The sequence below is a fragment of the Poeciliopsis prolifica genome, unplaced genomic scaffold, assembly GCF_027474105.1.
Source record: "Poeciliopsis prolifica strain line A6 unplaced genomic scaffold, Auburn_PproV2 SCAFFOLD007, whole genome shotgun sequence".
Classification (NCBI taxonomy): Eukaryota; Metazoa; Chordata; class Actinopteri; order Cyprinodontiformes; family Poeciliidae; genus Poeciliopsis; species Poeciliopsis prolifica.
This window is the reverse complement of record NW_026562382.1, coordinates 8,835,084-8,858,668: the sequence shown is the minus strand read 5'-3', so window position 1 is coordinate 8,858,668 and position 23,585 is coordinate 8,835,084. Positions and strand designations below refer to the sequence as shown.

At 37.6% G+C, this 23,585-nt stretch overlaps 1 protein-coding gene across 2 annotated transcripts in view; it reads right to left on the bottom strand.

The window, feature by feature from the left end:
• gpm6bb (glycoprotein M6Bb) overlaps positions 1–23,585 on the bottom strand; it is a 34,364-nt gene that overhangs the window by 5,966 nt on the left and 4,813 nt on the right. For both annotated transcript variants that reach the window (XM_055031597.1, XM_055031598.1), the window contains exons 2-4: positions 2,594–2,780; positions 1,185–1,341; positions 876–1,044 (exon numbers count right to left, since the gene is read on the bottom strand). In XM_055031597.1, the coding sequence (XP_054887572.1) occupies positions 876–1,044; positions 1,185–1,341; positions 2,594–2,780 (513 nt within the window). The remainder of the gene's footprint in view (positions 1–875; positions 1,045–1,184; positions 1,342–2,593; positions 2,781–23,585) is intronic.

The window sequence follows — 23,585 nt, the reverse complement described above, 5'->3', positions numbered from 1 at the left end:
TCTCAAGCCAAGGCCTTACTGGGACAATATCACTGAAGCAGAAGGTGCAAGAAATAATATGTCAAAGTGTCAGTGGGGAAATCCAATAATTTCACACTTTTTTACAGAAGGTTCCACACAGCCTGTGTAAAATCTCTGCAATGTCTCAGCTTAACAATCAGGACCTCGAATTCAAGTTTATTTATAACAAGTTATTTTAAAAAAAATGACCACAGTGTTGCACAAAAAAAGGTATATTGAAGTAAATGTAAAATATATGACAGAAAACAAAGCTAAGGTAAACACATAACATCACATAAAATCTGAGAACATGGTGGGGCATGATAGATGGATGGATGGATATTTGAAAACTAAATGTAAAAACATGGAGAAGGTAGACAAAATGTGAAGCTTGAGGTTAAAACACATTCGGAAAAGGGGTGCAAGTATTTTTAGTTTGTCTGATACCAGAGAATTGGAGGACAATACTGCATACATTCTGATGTCTTTTATTTCAAATAATATTCTTGAAAATTAAAATAAAGAGTAATGCAATAGTGGGCTACTTTTTAAATATTATCAGTTATTTTTTATAATGAGTATCATGCCTCTGATCTAGTGTGTGTATGGTGAAATTCTTTCTGAACATTTATTTTTAGAATGCATATATTAAAATTTTTTTTTAGTGTGTTTCCATGTTTTGAGTTTTTAAATTCTTCAGACAAAAAAATTCCAAAATAAGCACAGTGAAGAGCTTTCAAGCCCAAAAGACAATTATCAAACCCTTCACATAAGTGGTGCTTGTGGTTCTTGTGGTCAAGAATCCAGATGCGTGTTTGCTCTCAACTAAAATGAACTGAAATGAAATTTATAAAGCCAAAGCAATATTCTCTCACCGTATTGACGGACATCCACACAAAAGGAGTCTAAATTTGTAATGTTGGCCATTGGGGACTTCATGGTGTTACAGGTTGCCCAAATGTTGTAGAAGAGGAAGACTGGTACCGCTGAGAAGCCGAATACGCCGAGCCAGGCTACACCCAGGATGTACGTGAGGAACACAAACTAGAGAGGCAGAAACAAGAGCAGAAAGGAGCTGTAAAAAGTTCATAAAATAAGCTCATTCTAGAGTTTTACACATCCTATAACGACTGTTTCCCAAAAAGTCCTGTTTAAATAAAAGCACTGAGGTTGTGTTAACATACCATTCCACTGATGCAGCGTCCACAGATGGTGGTCTTGAACTCGCTGTGCAGTTCCTTGACGGCACTGGTTGTGTAGAATCCCTCGGCGAGCAGAATGATTCCATACAGGAAGAAAAACGAAGCGATGCCGTAGATGACGTACTGCATCAGCTGTATTCTGTTAAAGAGCAAGGTCACAGTTAGGCTTTAGTGTGTGTGGGTGACGATGCTGTGGACAGCAAAACACTACTACTGTTCACCGTGGGAAAAAATGGCAGCATTTTTGTTTTCCGTTCAATCTTTAAGACATGAGAAAGTTAGGTTTTAAAAAAACATAAACAGATGGTTGGGATTAAGCAAGACATGGAGATAGATTCGAGTCCAAATGTGGGGACAGCAGGTGATGCAGGTCTCTGGAAATCCTCCAGGCAAAAGACAGACTGTGGACATCTCAGATTAAACAGAGCTCTCAACATAAAACACATGTGCAGCCCTGTCCAATGTCATCCTTTTTTATTGTCTAGACAAATGGGGGTGCTTTTAAAAGCGATCCTTATTAGGACTGTTTTCTTGGATCAGGTGGATGTGGGAGATGATGAAAGCTAAAAATATTCCACTTCAAGCTCACATTACAGCAGTTATCTGTGTTAAAAGACTTACTTTTATTGAGATGCTTATCCAGAAGTTTATTTTTCAGTAAGGGTAAAGGTTCCTAAATATTACAATGTTCTTTGTTTGCATTTTTAGAAAATGGTAAGCATCAATTCTCACTAGTAACTACAATGCATAAGCACTCATACCCCCAGAACTACTTTACATTTCATCACAACCACACAGCTACATATTTTTAATTCAAAATTACCTAAATATTTAGATATATTTCATTGGGATATTATGATGATAAGACTGTGACCATCGGTTTTCAACTCTTGTAGGAGATTCAAATCTGGCCTTTGACTGGACCATTCCGACAAATGAATATGCTGTAATCTAAACCATTTGCGATTATGTTAGATTGTTGTCTGGCTATCTTGTGTGTGTTCAGGATACTTTGCAACATTACTAGTTATGAATGAAGGAAATGTATCTTATAATACCGTCTTTGGCTTGAGGAAATTTCTAAACTGGACTTCTCACTACTTTTTTTCAAAGCTTTCTGCTTACCACCATTCCATGAAAATAAAGTTTAAGAAAAAAAAATACTCTGACCTGATGTGTTGGTCTGTACTTCATAAAAAGTTGGAAGCTTTGACTGTGGTTTGTGTGTATCACTTGCAAATTTATGTCACTTTGAGTTGGTCCAATAAATACCCCAATAAAAAATCCCAATAAATACCTTTGAAATACCTCAGCTTTTTCTAATTGCAACTTTTTCTTTTTTAAAGCCCTATATGGACAACAGCATGAAATTACGACATACGTTGACTTACATGTCAGTGAGCATAGCATGGTCACTTCTGACTGTGGAGAAGAAGGTTTCCAGGATGGTCACAGTGCCGGTGAGAGCCACATGGCCACATCCGCAGAACAGGGCCACACCAGAGAAGCAGAGGATCGTAGCAACCAGTGATGCATACGGCACGCCACCTAAACATTTGATGCAGCACTCAAAGCAACCTACGCAAGATGAAATAGAGAAAAAAAAAAAGAAAAACATTTTACAGTCCACTGCAACTTGATATAATTTGCCTTAAAAGGCTGTGAAGTGAAGCGAGATCAACATCAGCTGTCATGTCTATAAAAGGCTCATTTGTTTTAACCCACAGTTTGTCTAAAGAGGAAGCACACTCCCTCAGCCATGTCTACAAATGTCTGTAATGTAAAGCACAAGTGGAAGCAGCTCGCTGCGTGCCCCGGAGGTTTCACAACTCCCATCGCCTTCATGTTTTTATCTGACAACTCACCACTACTCTTAAAGGGCACTAATGGCTGTCCAGCCGGTCAGAGCAGTGGGTGTCTGCCTTTGCCAGGCTGTAAAGAAAATCTATGGCAGCTGAACATGAGGGGAGCGAAGTGACCCAAATGGGCCTGTCTCATCCAATGGGTTCTTATGCCTTCTGAGGTGGAGCCATTTACCACAGTGCTCTCTGTCTGTAGGCACAAGCTAACAAGCAACTCTGTGCTTCAAATCAAATCCACATGTGTCGGACTGGAAATAGGAGAGTTGAGGGAGAACTAGGTCATTTCATGTTTCAGCTATGCTGCCAGTTCCTGATGTCACAATGCAAATTGAATATTTAAAGCTGCAACAAGAAAATGTTTTACATTTGTAATGAATTAAATAAAAAAAAAGAGCAACAGGCTATTGATAGTGACCATTCCAGACCAAAAGGGTTACATTGCAGACAAACATTTTTGTTTTTATTTTTAATTCTTTTAGTAACTTTGATGTTTTATTTAGGGTTTTATATCAGCAACAATGCTTTTTGCTCAGAGGTAACAGTTCAAAATATGAGGGATTCTAGGTTTCGGCTGATCAGTTAAAACTGCAGCACATCATGCCTTTATGCAAAACTCAAACAGAAGCTCTTCTTCTTTACCTCGACCGAAAAGATGAGAATGGGGGAGAAAAAAAAAAAACAGAATACATTTTCTGTAAACATTGAGCATTTAGGTCTCCAGCTCTAAAACTGCAGCTTAAGAAACCTCAAACAAGTTTGAGTAGTGTGACTGATGCCTATCAGTCTCAAGAGTATCAAGATTCTGTGCCAAAAGATCTGGGTACATTAAAACGCCTCGATGTTTTTCCTGTGAGTGAAGTCTGTCAGGCAAAATCTGTCACACAAAGTCTCTTCTGGATGCTTAGTTGAGAACTAAGCTATCGTTATAATTCTAGCAGATGGAAGTGACTTACGTACAAAAACTCAAGTATCGGTAAAAGTAAAGAACATCTTTACTCCACACGAAGAAAATTGCAGGCTGGGTTGCTTCTACAAAATTTTATTGCAACAAACCGACAGATTTTCTGAGCAATGCGTTTTCTTTGTGTCTCTTTCACAAAGCCACTGTCCTGAGTATTCAGTACAGTTTACATTTTTTTGTGTGATGAAGAAAATTAAAACAGATAAATTGCTGCTGGGCCAACACTTTTGGAGTCAAGGCCTTATTGGGGCGGTTTGCGGCGCACAGAGATAAAAAACATTTCTCTCCAATGGTGCGTGCAAAGGAGTTGCCACAGCAACATGTTAACCACAACTTTATGAGTGTGCCCACAGTGGAGCTGCGAGCTCGAACAGTTGGCTATGTTCCTCAGACAAATATGTCAGGCAGGGACAATGGATGGTGGAACATCCAGTGCCATGGGATATTGAGCCCAGCTCTAAAGCAAATAACAGTTTGAAGAAAAAGCTGTTCCTGCTCTGGATGGAACCATCAAATCCAGTAGCAGATATTAGCTTAAGGTCAACTCAGCTTGGACCTTTCAACACTGCAAATAACCGGTTGCATACCCATAAAAGTGCTTTTTGTGCACTGTTTACCATCCTGAAGTCCACAAATGTTATATGTGCAGAATGTGGTCGAGGGTTTAAATTTATAGTTCAACTAAAAGGCAGAAGACACAAATACGACTGGTTTTATTTGTAGCCGCTCTAGTTCTTATGGTGAATCTAAGATGTAATGTGTGAAAATAGCCATGTCTGCCTGCCTTGATGTGTATTTGTGGTTATATATATAATTTAAGACTGGGAACGGAAAACCAGATTTTCGATTTAAACCTGCATGTATTGTTAACAAAACTTAAATATCAAAACAAGTAAAAATGCATTCATTTTATCCTCTTACTGAAATGAAAAATTATTGGTGTTAGATGATAAAATCTTAAACGACTACTTAGTGAATGGATCAGTGATAAAGCACACAGTTTATATATTTGTATGCAAGAGGAGCTAAAACATGAGTGTCTCTGAAGACTAAAAACAAAGGAAATCACCAGACAGATGAGGGATGAAGGAAAAGTTCAAACCAGGAGTAGGTTAAACTTTAGGGTCTCAGCTATGAACGTCTCACAAAATACTTTTCAGTATTATATTAACAGAAAATGGCACAATGACAAACCTACCAAGACATGGCTGCACAGATACACTGAGAGGCCGCCAAGACGTCCTTGTTTGGGAAGAACTGCTGAAAACTAAAGCTGAGGCGAGGGAAGCTGTTGACAACTATTAGCATTAGCACTTCACTGGCCATGCAAAATTATGTTTGTGTTGGAAAACTAACTGCATATTAAGTTAGACACAATAGCTGGTGTGAATTTGAAGGGTGGGTAATATGCAAAGTTCTTTTTTGTCCCATTCTTTAAAACTATGCATCATTTCTTTCCCAATTCCAATCATGCAATAAATTGGACTAATCTGTCAAAACAAAAAATCCCAACAAAATCCATCCAAGATTGTAATGTGGCAAGTAGATCAAAAGCTGTCATTTTTGTAAAGCACTGTACCGTAGATTAGCAGCAAAAAGCAGAGCTTTATCAGCTAAACCTAAACAAGAAGTTCTCAATAGCAGGATTAGTGACTGTGCTAATCCACACAAGAAATACATAAAATAAATATACAATTTTGTTTTTTTTCCATTTTCCAATTTTAGGGATGCACAACTAAACATGAAAACATGAAATTAGAAGGAGAAACTGCTGGCTTCTTCTGATTGGATAGCCAAAAATGAAAATCACGTTGGTCTCTCTGATGACTTTCACATGCTTCCCAGTTACCAACACTCCTGGTCAGACCTATGGTTCCTTCAAGTGGCTGACTTTTTGTCTTTGTCACAGAACACAGCCAAAGAAGAAAAGGAAGAATTCAAAGCCACCATAACAGAAAGAAACACCTCCTAGTCTGCTGCTGTTTGCCCTGACAAAGTCTGGCCCGAAAGCAGAAGCTTGATTTTCCACATCAAGATCACGAGGACACCAGGGGAAAAAAAGATTCTTGTGTGAGAAAAAAAATATGTGTGAAAGTGTGTGACACTGTGTGAGAAGCTCTAAAAAAAAAAAAAAGAAAGAAATAGAGTCCAAGAAGTCCTGATACAAAGGGCCAGTGTGTGCAGCCACAGACTGTCCATCACATTGGACTCTCAGGGGCCATTCAGAATAGCAGTAAGCCACGACTTTGCACTTCCGGCACGCAGGCTTGAAGCCCAAGACAAATCCACCACTGAGCTTCATCCTGTGTACTACCCCCATTCAGAACAGTGCAAAGCCATAACAGTCCCTTAATACTCGAGGAGAATCTTGTTTGCCAAATCTGTCAGTGCAGAGATGAGACTGATATGAGATTCAAGCAAGCTCAAATACAGTTGAAACCGGAGGTTTACTGTTTCTTTTTATCACACTTGATAAAAAGACACTCGGCTTTCTTTTCTCAATGTCTGAAGTTAAATCTAACAAACTTCTCTTGTTTTGGATCAGTTGAAATTAAATCAATTATTTCTATTTGATAAATGCTAGAAAACTTACCAAGAAGATTTCTGAGAGATACTTTTTGTAACTTTCATTGAACTGAGACGTTTACATACTTTTGCACGTCATCAGTGATCACTTCAATTAACTCAAATGTGTCAGTTGACCAATCAGAGGTTTGCAAACCCATGACATCATCATTTGGTTTTTTTAAATTATAATAATCATTCTGTAGCTAAACTTAAGATTTTGAAAACATTGGTGAATAAATATCTGACATATTCTCTCTCTCATTATTGAAGTATTCACCAGATATAATTCTTGGTAATTCTAACTGATCTAATACAAGGGAAGCTTATTTTGACTTTAGTCCAGATAGTGAGAGGAAATGTGTTTCTATGTGGTGTATGCAAACTTCTGTTTTGAGTGGTGTGACTGGCCTTTACGTTACTGTCACTGCTATCAGTTTCTGGGTATGTAGAGAAGCATCTTATTGCACCTATTCTTTTTATTTTAATTGGAATGCAGTGGTGTAGTATGAATAAAAATTACCCTAGACTCGCATTCAAGTAGCAATAGGACTCAAGAATGAAAACAAAGCCAGACAACAGGATAAAACTAGAGAACAAACTTAAATCCAAAACATACTTTCAGTGGAAATATAAATTCTATCAATTCAATTAGAAATTTTCCATGAAAAACTGTCCTGGTGTATAAATGAACGATGCACCCCTCTTTAAACATTGATATGGTAAATTACAGCTAAGAAAGAAGACAGGAAAAGCTAAACAAAACAAAACAACCCCCCAAAAAACAACTTAAAAAGGTACATTTTCAGCTGTCCAAATGAAAAGATATTCTGCCCCCTCGAAACTCAAACTGACATTTGCAGCAAATCTCCAACTAGTAGTTTGGCAAATGCATTTATTTTCTCTCCCATTAATTTAGCTTCATATACCCCAAGGTCAAGGTCTTGTAGGGGTGAGACCTCCCTCAACATGTCCACTTCAAATGTGCAATGTTTGAACTTTTTAATAGATATAATGGTACTCCTCTTCAGACTACCATCACAAGGTTATCATGCACATGTCTTTAATTAACTGTGAGAAGGTTAAAGAAAATTGCTTGAAATTATGTACAAATAATATATTTTTATATGAAATGTGGTAGATTCCTCCCTTCTTGTAGCTCAAAACAATCAAAACTGCTTCTGAACAAAGTGGTGAATGGGCCATCACCCAACATATTAAAAAGCATGTCAACAAAACAGAAAATTCAGGAGAACATCTTTAAAAAGATGACTACTGTGTAATGTGCAAAACAATATTTATAGCTGCATTTTGTGAAAATGCTTTCTTATTTGTGCTTCAGAGTAAACATTTGTTCTTCTGCCTCTAATCAGGTACATTTGACCATGAGTCACTGCAAAGGGCTCAGACACATCGCTGACCCCTGCAGCTGGTCTTCATCCCTCAGCCACAGCCATCATATAAGCATAAGCACACAACCTGTTGAAAGAGTCACTGAGTTGCTCAGCTTTTTGTCAGTTTGAAAGTGGACTAACACGTATTTCCATCCGTAGCTGGTTTGAGAAACATCAAAAAGCTGCACTGCAGATTCAAACAAGCTATCGGTCTTTCATCTAAGGTAGACACAAACACAAAGACACCTTCTAAAACAAAGCCTTTCAGCAATCACAAATACAAGCTCCACGTTGCAATATGGAAAAATAAGTATGGAACGGAGTCCACACGCACAAACAAACACCACGACGCTCTGAGAAAGAACACACTGGAACTCTGAGTCTGGAGGAATAAATTGCCTTGCAGCTCCATTAAAAACACCATCCAAATCCAATCTGAAACCCAGGATCATTGCTAACAGATGTCTGTTTACAGCTGGGTATTGTTGTTTGTTGCCCCACCGGGGCAAACTGCCAGAACAGCATCTCATTTTCCATTTTCTACTGAGAGAAGAGATGTTAAAATGCCTTAATTGCAACTCTAAAGGGTGTTAAAGAGAGGCTTTTCTTAGCCAGCAAGTTTCTGAAAAGTGAAACTATATGTCTCATTTCGAATAAAACGTGTGATAAAAACGATTCAAGGTCAAAATCCCCGTGTGCGACACGCTTGCTTTCCTTCACAAAATTAGATTTCAGACCTGGGGCTATTCACCGTCACTGTACTAATTAAACTCACTTCAGACATACAACAAACAAATTAGTGACTTGGCGTAAATAATAATAGACCCTTCAGATGATACAGTCAACTCAGATTTAGTTCATAACAGTGGCTATAGAATATGATTTATGAAAATATGTGTTGTGAAACTGAAAATAAATCTTATATATATTAAACATGATTTACAATACACAATTATTTATTGATTGATTAAATTAATGCAGAAGTACATCAGCTTGATACAGTTTTTAAATTCGGGGAGAGTATGACGAATTGATGTCCTGCCAGCAAATGTTTCCACCTGAGCTGTGGATCTCTGTTGCTCCTCCAGAGTTCTCATGGGTCTTTTGGCTGGTTCTTTGAAATAATTATCTAGTTGACCATGCCTATTCAGACCAGATGGATGGTTATGTCTTAAGAGGATTTTGTTGCACCATTCTTTTTTTCATTTTCAGATGGTGGATAGAGCAAAGCTCTGTGAAATATTTATAGTTTGGGATGTTGTTTTATAACCTAACCCTGTTTTGAACATCTCCACAACTTTATCCCAAACCTGTCTGTACTGTTTAGTCTTCACGATGCTGTTTGTTCTCAAATGTTCTGAAACCTCCCGAGACTTCACAGCTGTATTTATAGTGAGGATTGTTACACACAGATGGACTCTATATGCTATTCACAGGACTTTGTTTCATGGCGTCAGCATCAAGAACGGTGAATACAAATGTATGCAACACTTTTCAAATATTTATTTGTAAATAGTTTGAAAAAAACATGCATCATTTTCATTTCATGGCATGCACTACTTTCTGCACGGCTGCCATAAGAAATCCCATTAAAATGCATTTCAAGTTTGTGAATGTAAAGTAAAATAAAACCAAGGCCAAACAATGGAAATATTTTCTCAAATTATTGTGTGAATTTGCATTCTGTTGATGACTGACTCATTCATCTTTGTATCTGTCCTCCACATTCACAACATTTGTTTTCAGTCTTCTTTGAAAGGATAAATCTGACACACCCTGAGTAATTATTGATCTACATTAGAGATTGGCTGATATCATAAAGTGACATTTTCATAATGATGGTCAGTGACTAGCCGTAAAATGACCTGAGTCTAAATCATTTAACTGAGATGAAGGGGGGAAAACATGTCACTGCTACACAATAACACTGCTGTAAGAATGATGACAGTCATTTTACAGTAAAGCACACATGATAAAAAGAACCAAATTATTATGTGCAATATCTACATTTTGACATTTAAGATCATTGGATCAGAATATTGTGGTCAACTTTTGTTAAACTTTAACCACCTGGTACCAATTCTGGCCAATTAAATTAGTAAATTATGAGAATATGTTGCATAAGAACAGCATTCCCAACATTTTGTTCTTCCATTTCTGCTATGAGGGGCTAATATTTCTTTACATTCGTGTGCAAACAGTCACTCTGAAACTCTTTTACAGCTATTTGAAAAGCAAGCATGATTATTGAGTTTATCGTCTTGTTTTTAGGACTACTTTGGTCAGCATAACTGAAGCAGTGGTCTGCAGCGGTTCTCTGGAGAACATTAGGTTCCCCAATAACCCACCATGTTCCAAAACAGACTGACGTTGAAAGCTCAAAAGGATGAAACAGAGTGATTCTGCAATAGCCCATTCAGCCTTCTTGTTATCTGCTTGAACTCTCACTCTCTCTCACCCTTTTTCAGCCTGAACGAACTGAAGAAATGTCTCAACATGTTGTGTCTTTTCAAATAACTTCTTACCTCTTGGTGCCTCCACTCCCTTAATATAAATTCCTCAATAATGTTGAAAATATAAGAGCATTGATCACTTTATACTATTAAAGTTCTTATTAAGTTCTTGTCAGCACTAACTAAAGGTGTGAGTAAAAATTGATTTGTGATTTTAAAAAAATCCAAGTGGTACCTCTTCATCACCTACAAAGTATAAAAATCTGGTTTTGATCAATAGCCAATTTCTTGATGCATCTCTAAAAAGGAACAACTTTCTATCAAGATGCTAAGCAAGTTTGTAGGTATGAATCTTACTTGGTTTGCGCTGAAAAGTAAACTAAACTACAAAGCCGACCTGTCACCACACTAATCTTTTTCTATCAGGATCAGAAGAGTGGACCTTATATCATGAATGGAACTGTAGCTATACGGTGAAATCTACTACAGCTGTGGGTGAAAACGCCCTTGTATGTCGAACAAGAAGGAATAAAGTAATTCACTGTTTCACCACAATGAAAGACCAGGGACACAACCCAGCTCTGCTTATCCAGGGTTGATCCCTTGATTTTTTAGACATTCAACACTGTATTACACCCTGACTGCTGTCGTTCCTCCATCTGGTGACTCCTAAATCATGAAGAGGAACAGCAACTCTACTTTTTCTGAACAAGGAAGCAGAGTATCCTCTGTCCTGATGGATACAACAGAGGAAACAGCATGTGAAAACGAGAGAAACAGATAACCCATAGAGGAATGCAAAAAACAAAACAAAACAAAAAACTCAGAACGAAAGGAAAAACAAATGAAGAAAGGAGAGAATAAGAACCAAAGAAATAATAAGAAATACTTATGAAAACTGACAGGGAAGATGGACGATGAGCGATGAAAGAACAAAAGAGTGAGGTAGAGAGGGAAGAAGATCTCGGCTGTGTTTGTTTGGGAACAACAGGCTAAGGAGCCCCGGGGTATGCTAATGAGAGCGAGGTCTTTCAGCAGAGCGGAGACCGCTGGAGTAGAGCTCGAGTGGGCTCTTCTCACGGATACTAGACCTCAGAGATAAAGGGGGCAAGTGGGGGATGGGAGCCTCAGGGGTCAAGGGAAGTGAACTTAGTGGGGATCCCACAACAGCAACTGGTGTGCTAATCTTTAAGCACTTCTACCATAAACCCTGTAAATACTTGGTAAGCTAACATCTTCCTCATTAGCTTGGTATTGTAAAGCCGTTTAAGAAAAAAAACAAAAAAAAAAAAAACACTGTCCTTTTTGTGATTATATGTTTTTCACATAAATGCTCAAACAAGACACAGCAGATGCACACAGAGGATGCATGCTGATACATTGCAGTAGGATATAACAAGATTAAAAGCAATCCTCTGTACAAACCTTTGGGTTCTACATACAAAAAAAGAGCTTAATATAGAAAAAAAATAATGCTTACAATACATTCTTACTTAGTAAATTTAATAAATAGCACTTTAAAACATTTTTTTTTTGGCTTTAGGCTCTAAAGTAAATCCTTCTAATTCCCAAAGCATTTTCCTGTTTAAGCAAAGTTTACAGCAACAGTATTTGTTGTTTCTAAATCCACTTAGTTGTCATTCTTTTATTACATGACTAGTAAATTGGCAATGTACAAGAATTTTCTCAACAAGGTAAAGTTGCAGGTTGTCCACTAATTTCAGGCAGTTTACTTATTTAAGGTATCCTAAAATCCAAAAAAAAAATTTTTTTAATTTTTATAAGAACCAGCAATACTGCTGCTGTGCCAGAAGGGGTGAAAATATAAACATTGACACCATCAAAATTCAAAAGAAGAATTATCTTGTGTGTGGCAAAGGCAGCGCAAGACAATGCTAAAACATCTGACTGTTTTTTCTGACTGTATTTGTCAAGTTTGAATGAGAGAGAATATGAACAAGTTGAGACAGATGTGGAAACAGTTCTCATCTAGTCTGTCTCAGGTAGTCCACATTTTTAAGCGTTTTAAAAAGTTAATAAATGTAAGTGCAACAATTTATACATTTTGAAAGAAATATATACATGTTAGTTTTATTAGTGCCCTAAGCACAAAAAATATATAAATAAATGAAAGAATCTCTTTTGGAAGCAAGCATCCTAGAAAAAACAAAATGTTGAGACAACAACATTAAGTCTCAACTTAATGATGCTGTCGAGACAGTTTGACCTGCTTTCAAAAGTGGATTGTAAAACTGTCAAAGTAAATGAAGGTGGGAATATTGCAGGCTGCTCAAATGAAAGGTTCTTGAAAATGCAGAGTTTTATGAAACATTTATTCTATTTTGGCAACTACAAAGTAGCAGGATTTTCAATACTTTTTGGCATTAGGAACACCTTAGAGTACGATTGAGATAAAAATGTAACATATGGAAATCTAGAGTAGTACAATAATAATTGTTTATTCTTTAAAACATAGTTTGTTATTTTTCTTCTCGTCCCATTAAACCCACATCCTTTACTAATAATTTTATGAACTGGATGTATCATTACACCTGTTAATGCCATTGCAATATATTTTTTTAAATTAATATATTCTAATAATGTAAAGCAATACACAATTAATGACGAACTAGGATTGGGCTCATCTTCGCCCAAACCAATGACTGTGACTGTGGGAGTTTCAGGCGACAAAGCCTGAATCAAAGCCTACAAGTTCGAGACTCTGCCTTGAGACGTGGCCACTCCCCCTACTGGAGGACACAATCTGCATGACGATGAAGCTCACACGAATAAAACGGGCCTCATTGTGGGTCAACCTTTCACTCTGTGAGACTTGGAGCTCTGAATGCTCCTCAGTGCTCAGCCACCCGTGAAGACATGCACCCCGGCTGGCTCACACCAAACATGAATTTCTCTGGGATCCGGATCCATGCCCAGGCCCGATCCCCACTTCCAACCAACTAACAGCAAGTAAAGCAAAGCCTGGTTAACACCAGTGGAATGAGAGCAGATTAGGTCAAATGGGTGTGTGTGGAGCAGACCATGTGAGGAATGACTCACTGGTGTCCGCTGAAAGGGAAAAAGTAAGCTAAAGCAGTTAGAAAAAGGACCATTTAAGTAGTCCAGAAACATGTTTGTTGTGCTCATGGAGAAAACATCCACTGACTTGGGAATTGAGATTCTTATGAACATTACTTTGGCAATTTGCTGCAGTGAGTGAGTCTCATTCCAGAGAACTGATCACTGACCCAGATTTAAATAGTCCTTTTTCGTAGGTCAGCCCGTCCGGTGTTTATCCTGACATGTTTGGCATGAATTCAAGCTATTGATTGGTTTACAGCAACTCTCCACAGAAAACCCATTATACAGATCTATTCATTTGTTTGCTGACCCATTTTCTCATATAGATTCGTGGAACAACGGGGTTAGAAACTCTGGACAGTTAAAAGTACAGCTACTAAAGAGCAAATGACCACAGGAATAAACTCCATGCCGCACTGGGTTTTCATTTATCCTGCCGTTTGCTGGATAAATCATCATAGTAGGACATGGAGAGCACAGCGAAAAAAATGCAGAGGCCTGACTCATAATGAGCCTCATCCTTCCTATTGTTCCACCTAAAAGCAATGAACAAGAGGTAAAAAGTTTATTTCTTTCCTGGTTCATTGTGTAAAGAGCAGAAAAAAGCTAATCACAGGAAATCAGCTCAGTCTTTTACCAGAGTAAAGGTCAGAGGTAGAAGAGGAAGTCCTTTAAAGCCCCTATTTTAAGATGTCTTACTGTCTTTGATGTTTCACTCCACTTTCTGATGTTTATAATCCAACTTCTGTTTATACTTCAATTAAAACTATTTTATTTTCTAAATCAGTAATGATTATTGTCATGATTCTGAAGTCTAATGTTGAACACTACATGGAAAAATGTGAAACATTGAAGTGGAGCAAACACATTTGCAAGATATTTCATATAAAATACAAAAAGATGCAGAACATGCTTACATAAAGACATCCAGTAATGTTTAAATAGACATTTTTTTAGATGTTATAAAAGCTTATATATATTTTTGTGGCCTTTATAATTTTTGGACTGTGCCTCTACAACAAACCAACACCAAACCTCAGAAACATTATGTTGAAGCCAATCAATCTGTCTAATACATTATCCCAGAATTCACAGCATTTTATCTCAGACACAAGAATATTTTCTTGAACAGAAAAAAAAAAATACACAATACATCTAATTTATGTAGTGCAGTAGCAAAAATTACATATATAAACTATTGGGTTTCGACCAGAAGCTCAATAATTGGTCTTCATATCTTGGCATCCCTGCCATTTCTCCAATTCCAAGTTTATTTTATTCTCCACACTACTTTACCAAACAATGCCCAAAATATTTGACTCAGTACTTTTTAATTTTATGTTTCTACATTCATGTTAGGTCTGGATATGGAATAACATTCACATGCAGAAGCCTGGCACCCATTTTATTCCTCCTCTTAAAAAATTACTTCAAGACCTTGACAACCTTGACTTTCTGGCATCTCCGCAGCCACTGTGGTTTTGGCCGACATGTTGCAGGCAGAATAAGACCCACACACATGCTTCCTATCATCCAGACCCTCTAACTCACTTGAGATTTTGGATGCTGCCACAGTGGCTTGGACAGGCAGAAAGCCATATCACATTAATACATAAACCTACAGCTTTAAAAATGTAGAATTAAAATCTAATCTGAATCCAAAGTTACAAACTTGCCATGAAACCAACATCAAATCAAACCAAAGAAATATGAATTGTTTGTTGCTTCCCTCATTCTATTTTCCTACATGAGGAATAAACCACCACTTCAACAACAACAAATAGTCCTTATATAATTGTTTGTTTCTCTTTCAGTCTGCTCTAAACATTTTAATGATGTCTATTGTCTGTAAGAGCATTTACTGTGATTGTAGACGACCACAGTGAGATTATAGAGCAACTCAATCAGTAACAGACATTGTGAAGAAAACACTTCACAAAAAACAAAGCCACTGCTCTTTTTTTCTCAAGTAACCTAGTGTCAATTTCTGTTTTAAGAAGTAATGTTATAATTCTGCATTAAGTTTGTAATGTTCTGGCAGAAAAAAAAAGAGAGATATGAGTGCCAGAGCACGCTATATGTCAAGAAAAAAACAGTGGTGTAAATGGATAAGTTCACTCTTTTCATAATATTGCAGTTTTGGTCCTTTGGGTTGATCTGCCACAGGACACTTTGTATTCATCATGCTGCAATTCATAGCTCTTTGAGGGGTGTTTCTTTCTTTTCTACATTTTACTTTTAATGCAAGGCAAGAACATTTATGTACATTGAGTCACTTTACACTTCTTGTTATTTTAAATGCTGCAGGTTTGGGGTCGGGTTTTAAAATCTGGTAAAATCTGTTGCCTGGATAGCAACTAACGCGATGGAAGAAAACTTTCATTTCCAGCCTTGTTGCACTGTGCATGTGAACACAGAGTAGCACAATAGAGACATAATGAAGTCCAAAGCTCTTGAGACAGCAAGGGCTCTGGACTCACACCCTCCCACTCCTCCCGTCCCCCAGCTGCTGGGAATCTCTTCTCTCTGCTATACTCCTGTCTGTCCCATTGTCCCCCACCTCACGCTGCCAACCTCTCACCCTTGACCTCAAAATTCAACTCTTTTCAAAACCCTTGGGTCTTTTACCCAACCTTTATTAGGTTGAGACCCCTCTCCTTTGTGCCAACTCGACTTCTCCATCGAGGGTTTGTTGACAGATCTATGACAACAAAGCGGCTAATACGAAGATCACTTTAATGCCATTGTTGCATAAGGCTCCCCTGGAGTCTCGAAGATGAGACCATATCCTGGAAGTTCACAGGAATAACCTGAACCTGACACCCCAGCAGAGGAGTGTCTGTCCCTTTAAATAATAATACATTTCTTAATTATTGGCAAATACATAAACAATATGGAGGATAAGAACTTCCTAGAACAACTCCTGCTTTCCGACTTGGTCTAAGAGTTGGCCAGTTCATTCCTTTATTGATTTGATGGGCACATTTCACCACGATTCATTGCAATATTAATACATACGTGATACGTGTTACGAATCCGTCACGAGACTCCTTGTGGTAAAGTAAGCTCTAAACATAAGGCCCAGAAATGCTTATATTTATATGTCCGGGGACTTATTTCGAAATAAGAAAAGAAGGTTATACTTGAATTGACTTACAATATTGATAGGTACCATCCAATTTCAGATGCTGACAGTATTTTAGTACTTCAGTTCAAGAAGATTCTTGGACATCTTTTGAGAGAAACATGAGATCACTAGCCATTTAAGTGGGTGCAACCTTTGAGTACTGGTTTGGACTCACTTCTGTTTTCAGAACAGCCATAATTATTTATGGCTTAGATTCAAGAAGATGTCAAGAAATATTCAAAAAACAGGAATGATAATAAATATAAATAAAGTTTGAAGTTGGGTGTTTTTGGAGTGCTGGTTATTTTAGTACCTCTTCAGTACTGGTCACCTATTTATCATCCTCCATTTTTTACATTGGAGTTATGCACACACTCCTCCTCATCAGAAAAATATTCCTCAGTTCATAGCATTATAATAGCTACAAATGTGCTTTTGATTTGTAAGCTGTACATCTATAATTCAAATCGCTGGTGATGTTCTTTCACTTCCTAAAATGGCTTTGATTGGATTAAGATCAGGAGATTGTGGAAAGCTAATGGAGTGAAATGAGCTCATTGTTATATTCAAGAAACCAGTTTGAGAAATTGTGCTTTATCCTTCTCTAAGAAGCCATGAGAAGATGAGTACACCATGGACATAATGGGATGACCATAGTTAACAAAAATCCTCAGGTGGACTGTGGAGTGGATGCACACTTGATACATAGTGTTCCAAATAAGTATGCCCAATATGATTACATCACCAGAATGAGCCTGAAGTAATGATGCAAGGCACACAAATGCTGTCATGTTCATATCCCGAAGCCTGAAACTGAGACTCTCCAAACTAAGCGACATCTTTCCAATCTGTTCAAGAGTTTTGGTTACTCTGCTCAAATTGTTTTGTGTCATTAGTGGATAGGATTGTCACCAAGATCATCTTCTGCTGTAGACAATTGGTTCCCAGGGCAAATAGCTTGTGAATTTCGAGGTGGTACTGTGCATGTTTTGGTTGTAACGAGATGTTTGAGCGGCTGTTGCCTGTCTGTCATCACAAACTAGTCTGTTCATTCTCCCCTGACCTTTGACATCAAAAAGGCATTTTCATCCACACAGCTGCTCCTCTTTTTCTTCCCGGGCGGTTCTCTGAAAACTTGAAAAGTGGCTGTGAGAGAGAATCCCAGTAGATTAGCAGTTTCTGATATCCTCAGGCCAGCAAGTCTGACACATAAAACCCATTTCTTCCCCATCATGTCTGATTGTGTAAATGCAGTGTTACTGGCATGTCATTTGGCATCTTTGTGAAAACAAAAATTGGAATTTCTTGTTTTAGTTTTTTCTTTACTTTTCACTCCTCTGTAATCGTATTTACAAAGCTCCTGATTGAATGTTTAAAAATTACTTTAACGTAAGTATCATTAGAGATATGGCAAAAACAAAATGTTCAACATGAAAAACATCAAACAATTCTCCAAGAAGACTAGTTTCAATAGAAAAACAACATATCACATGCAAATCTCTTTCCACTCATATTCACACTTTATATTAGTGTTAGTTCACTTCTAGAAGGTTTGCAGCTTCCTCTACACTAAAGATTTCTTTATAGCTGTTGCTGTTCTACTGTTACAGTATTTATTGTTTTCCCATACACTAAAGGTCAAAGGCCAAGATGACTTATAAGACCCTTGAATAGTGTCATTACAATATTCCCACAGCAAGCCAATCCCAACTCTGGTCTGCATGTTGTTACAGAGCTAAGCTGTTTTTCAGACAGAAACATCTGGGATTTCCTCTAACCTGAAGCAGCAGTTAGCTGGTGTTTTTTTCTCCCTTGCTTTGCTTTGCTTTGCAGTAAACCTTTGCTAAGTGTCACAAGATATCCTAAAATAAGTATGTGTTGACAAAATCAAACATTACTAAACTACTCTGTACTATTTTTCAATTCTTTAGCAGTCTAATGAAATTAAAATCCATTTTGTCACATCTCCAACCAGTCTGCATTGAAACCTGCCCAAACATTCTCCCTGAGCTCTTATATTTCCTGCAGCTGTCTCGTTATAAAAGCTCAGCTATTTCAGATTCTCATCTGCTTGGCAGAAGTGACTCTTCCTGCCTATCAATCCCATCTTTGAAAGATAATAAACAGACAATGCAAATTCTCAGTTGTAAAACTTTGTCTTGGTGAGGGGGGAAAAAAAATCAGCATGGAAAGAATGACTCCTCTAACTAATATAATCTGTCACAACAAGAGAAAAAATGAGTCAGGCTCATTTCCAACATCTTGTGTAACCCAAACACCAGTCATTGCAGAAATATCTTCACAAGATTTGTCATAGGGGCTATAAAGCAAACTTGATATATCTGCATCAGGAATGTATCCTGGATTCTTTCTATGGAGCTGCAGAAATATTCATATGGGGCTGTGAGGGTATATTCATTTAAATCGCTGCTCAATTCAACCCCACTGTTGCGTCTGGCTGCCTCCCAGTAGTCCCCGGCTGTCTGGCAAGACTCTTCGCATGAAGACCATTTCTCACTGGTGTGCCGGGGTACCCCAGATGCTTTTGTCTTACGGTTGTTTAGCAGCCGCGTTAAAGGGCTGGGGACAAAGACCTATCTGTGGAGGCTTGAATACACTCAGCAGGCACACAGCCAACAGCTCAATCCTATAGGCTCCCACAGCTGAAAAGCAGACTAATGCATTCGGTTTTCACTCCTGACAGGGGATCTTGCAGGGAAATGAGCTGGGGGCCCTTTTCTTTCTCATAAGATCACCTAAGTAATTTTACATGTAGGTTGTAGTCACACAAATCCCAGAAATAAAGTCACAAAGTAGATTTTGAACAATTATTTTTTTCTTAAAATCAGCTAATATTGATTTTCTAGTTTTTAATTAGGTCTGATCTACGAAGTTTGATTTTGAATAATTCCAATTATTTTGTTCAAAGGAATAAAATACATAAAAGACAAAAAAAACTGTGGTGTAGGTCCTGTGAGAGAAATAGTAATTTTGAATTTTCAACAGAAAATAAATAAATTACACGATCATCCCAAAATATACATAAACAAATTTGCCCTAAAACTTTTGGAATGTTTTTGATTCCACTTAAAAATGTGCATGAACGTTCACAATGTTGATTGCCTTAGTTAAGACTGAAAGTGGTGGGAGGTCAAAATGTTTGGTTTTCAGTATTTGAGCAGCCAATTTTTAATCATAGCAGATCAAGGGAAATCTGGCCAATCCAATCGGACCAAACTAATCTGTGCAGCTGTACTTACAAAATAGCAAGCAGTAAAAACATAATATAATTATATGAATCTTAATCTAAGCCTAATGTACATACGTCTGGGGATAAAATAAATTTTAAAAAGTTCTTATTCTTACGCCTTTCAGTACCGTTTTGGAATTTGAGTAAAGCAGAGATGGCACATAGTGAGCATATACTCAACTGCAAACATAAGACTCGACAATCAAAGTTGTTCAACTATTGCTGTCTTGTTCAATAACGTAGATGTATTCTGAACCACAGTATAATCAAATAGGGGCTTGATAAAAAGTGTGAAGACATTCGATGGTCTTTGTGGTTGGGGGACTCAGAATAATAAACTGATTAGAAAACAATCAGGAGCTGATGAAATATTTACATATGTTCTACTTGGTTGGGGCAGCTAATGATGTGCATGAAAGCATGCAAGACACCAATTTTGTTTGAGACAATTTTAAGCCTACTGGGAAATAAAACCAAAGCAAGTTATAATAAACTGCACAAGTGACACCACTGGAGTGGAAAATATACAGTCACTGTAAAAAAGGATAATTTGGTTAGGTTAAAATGAGTTTTGTGAAATCATTATAGGCAGTCAGTAACAATTCTTTGGAAAAAAAAAGATTTTCAGAGAGTCAAGATAATCAAGAAGTCAAAGTTGATGTTTTTAACATCACGTGTTATGATATTACATCAAATAAACTAAATAAGATTATTTTCTTCAATATTGCTAAAAAAATATGTTTTCCCCACAGCATTACTATCCTATTATATATTTTCTGTGGGGTAGACATGTTAACATTTGTTTTGAAACATTTGGAAATGGTCATAAAACCAACATGATGTTAAATCTAAACTAGTACTGATTTCTATGTAGACAACTATTAAACCCACAGTAGATCATTTTCATATAAATATTCTCTTTTTACATATTAGTTGAAACTGTCACTATATTCTGACAGTAAAATAGATAATTTGTGAAGTAAAAAATTTAACTCTGGAGGAGGAATGTCTCACCATTGTCAACCACGGTCGTGTACGTGATGCTCACAATCTTCCCCCGTTTAGCGCGTGGCATAGTTCAAGCTCAAGATATCCGATTGTTGCAGCTGTGCCAACGGCGGAGAACTAATGTAACATTACAGGAGAACTGTCAGTTTCTAGAGTTCTTTGCAGGTCCTGCAGTAGGGGAAAAGGTGTGGAGGTCTCATTGTCGCCCAATAGAGCAAGAGGGAGGGACCTGTGAGGTGTGCTAGTTCAAACTTTCAGATTAAGTTCACAGATTTCTCAGAAGCTTTAAGTGACACCAAAGTCACAATGGCTTAAATGTTGAAACAATAGTTTATGCAGTATGTTCTTACACCACATATTCACGCACAGAAACACACTACTTACTGGCAACAGATTCACTGAACACCTCAAAAGCAAAAGTTTGGAAGGAACATCAAATTTGTACAAAAAAATGACCAATTTCATTAATATACTTATCAACAACAATAGATCATATAAAGTCACCCTCCATTTATTCGAATATAAATTTTCTGGTTTTCTTCAAAGTAGGCTCCTCTTTATCAAACAGCATTGCGTAAATGAATATGCAAACTGAGATTTTCTTTTTAATTTTGCCACAAAGTTGTAGCTGTTGTAAATCTCCCCAAAGGTCTCATTTTCCTCTGTAACATTCTTTCAGCTGCAGTCTGCATATCTGTGGGTGAAATGGTTCATATCAATGAAAGCAGTCAGTCATACTGCAAATGTATGTTAAAATTTATCAAATCCATCCCATACTTTATGAAAGAAATTGTGAACATAAACTTGTAAGTGCCGCCATAAGTTTGACATGTGTAATCCAAGTGCTTGTAAAAGAAAATTTTACATTTTAGGGAAAATAAAACCCATTGCAGTTGATTTTATTAGTCAAAGAATATGATTAAATAAGTACAAACAGTCCTTTTATCTATTCATTTTCATTCTGAGCAAGATGTGGCTGTCATAAGCAGCACAGAGAGCAGAAAGCAGTGCAACACTGCTGAATGCCTGTTGGAGCAGTGAATAAACGTTCATCAGCTGCAGCATCTCTTCGCTTACCGTGACCCATTATTTCCACCAGGCCTTCTGGAACAATCATCTGACTGTGAACACAACAGTGATCGAAACTGCTGCTCCACTAACAAGGACCCCCATTTTGCTCTGAATACATGAAGTGATGCCAGCAGGATGTCAAACTGAAAAGGAAGCTGTATTCGTCAGGCGAACTCTGATAATCAGATCTGTTCTTAAATCTGTAGATAATGACCAGATTGTGTCAATTGAATAATTTATCCTATGCAAGGCTACAGCTGCCTGTGCCTGTCATAAAACTTTGCTCTTTTTTGCATAGATACTTCCAGTGCTAACCTTTAACTACAGTATATAGATGGCATAGTGACTGTGACACTTCGAAAAGTATTAGGATCCTCTGAGCTATAATATTTGTTTGCATTAAAGCTGCAAATTACATAACATTTTATTGGAATTTGATGTCATAGACCAAGACAAAGTAGTGAATAATTTGAACAGGGGATGAAATGCATGGTCTTAAATATGTTTTTACAAATCTAATTTGAAAAAAAAAAAAAATCAAGTCAGAGTACAAAATAAATACAAAATAACGACATACTCCAGAATGAAATTGGTAAAAAAAAAGTCAAGTCTGCTGATGTTTTTGAATGTAAAACCAACAAAAAAAATCACTCACACACCACCTTCTATCCGCTGTGTTCATTAGCCTTCCTTTCAGTGATGGTGGAAGCCCATGTGTGACCCAGAAGCCAACCAAGAAACCTCTATTTCCATCATGTCACAAAGCCCAATGGGTCGCTTTGTTGACTGAGGACTTATCAGCTCAGCAAATTAACATGACCGATCTGGCAGACCTGGAGGACTTGGAGAGCTCAGTGAAGATGAAAGAAACCCAGAAGAAGGAAGACGGAAGATTTCAAGGGATACAAAGTGGACCAGCTGGAAGAGGAGGAGATGATTGTGAATAAAGTTTCTGACAGAACTAAAATGTGTCTTTTTAGAGCTGCCTGGCTGCAGAAAGTCCACGGACGGGCCTTATCGGTTGTACAATAACCTAAGATGCTCAGTCACATGTGATGCCAAATGGAAAGAGGCCCAGAAATCACATAGCTATGACAGCGGCAAGCTCATTATAGAAAATATTTGCTGTAATTAATTAAGACAGAGAGCAATTTGCAGATTATTACTGGTGACATGAAAATGTAAGGTCTTCAAAGGTTAACAGATGGACTGGAACATATTTCAAATTTTTAATTCAAAGACGGCTTGAAAAGATTTTGATTTAAGTAGCAAAGCTACTACTGCTCTCCACAACCACTTACCACCCCCACAGCAACTCATTCTCCAAGCCTGTTTATTACTGAGCTTTGAGAAGAGGAGCATGTGCTTGTGACCTCCAATTTGCCTCTGAGCAGAAGAATCAGGAGTCAACATAAGTAGGAAGAGCTTATCTGACTCTCTGTTATTGCTCCGCTGTAGACTGACAATTTGCTGTTGTGCCAAAGCGCCTGGCTTGCCCAGCACTACTGGTCATAGGTCTTTCCTCCCCTCAGACTCAGGATGCAAGGTCACAGCACATACAGTTCACTGCAGTGACACGTCCCAGATACCCTCAGCTCAGATGAACAAAAA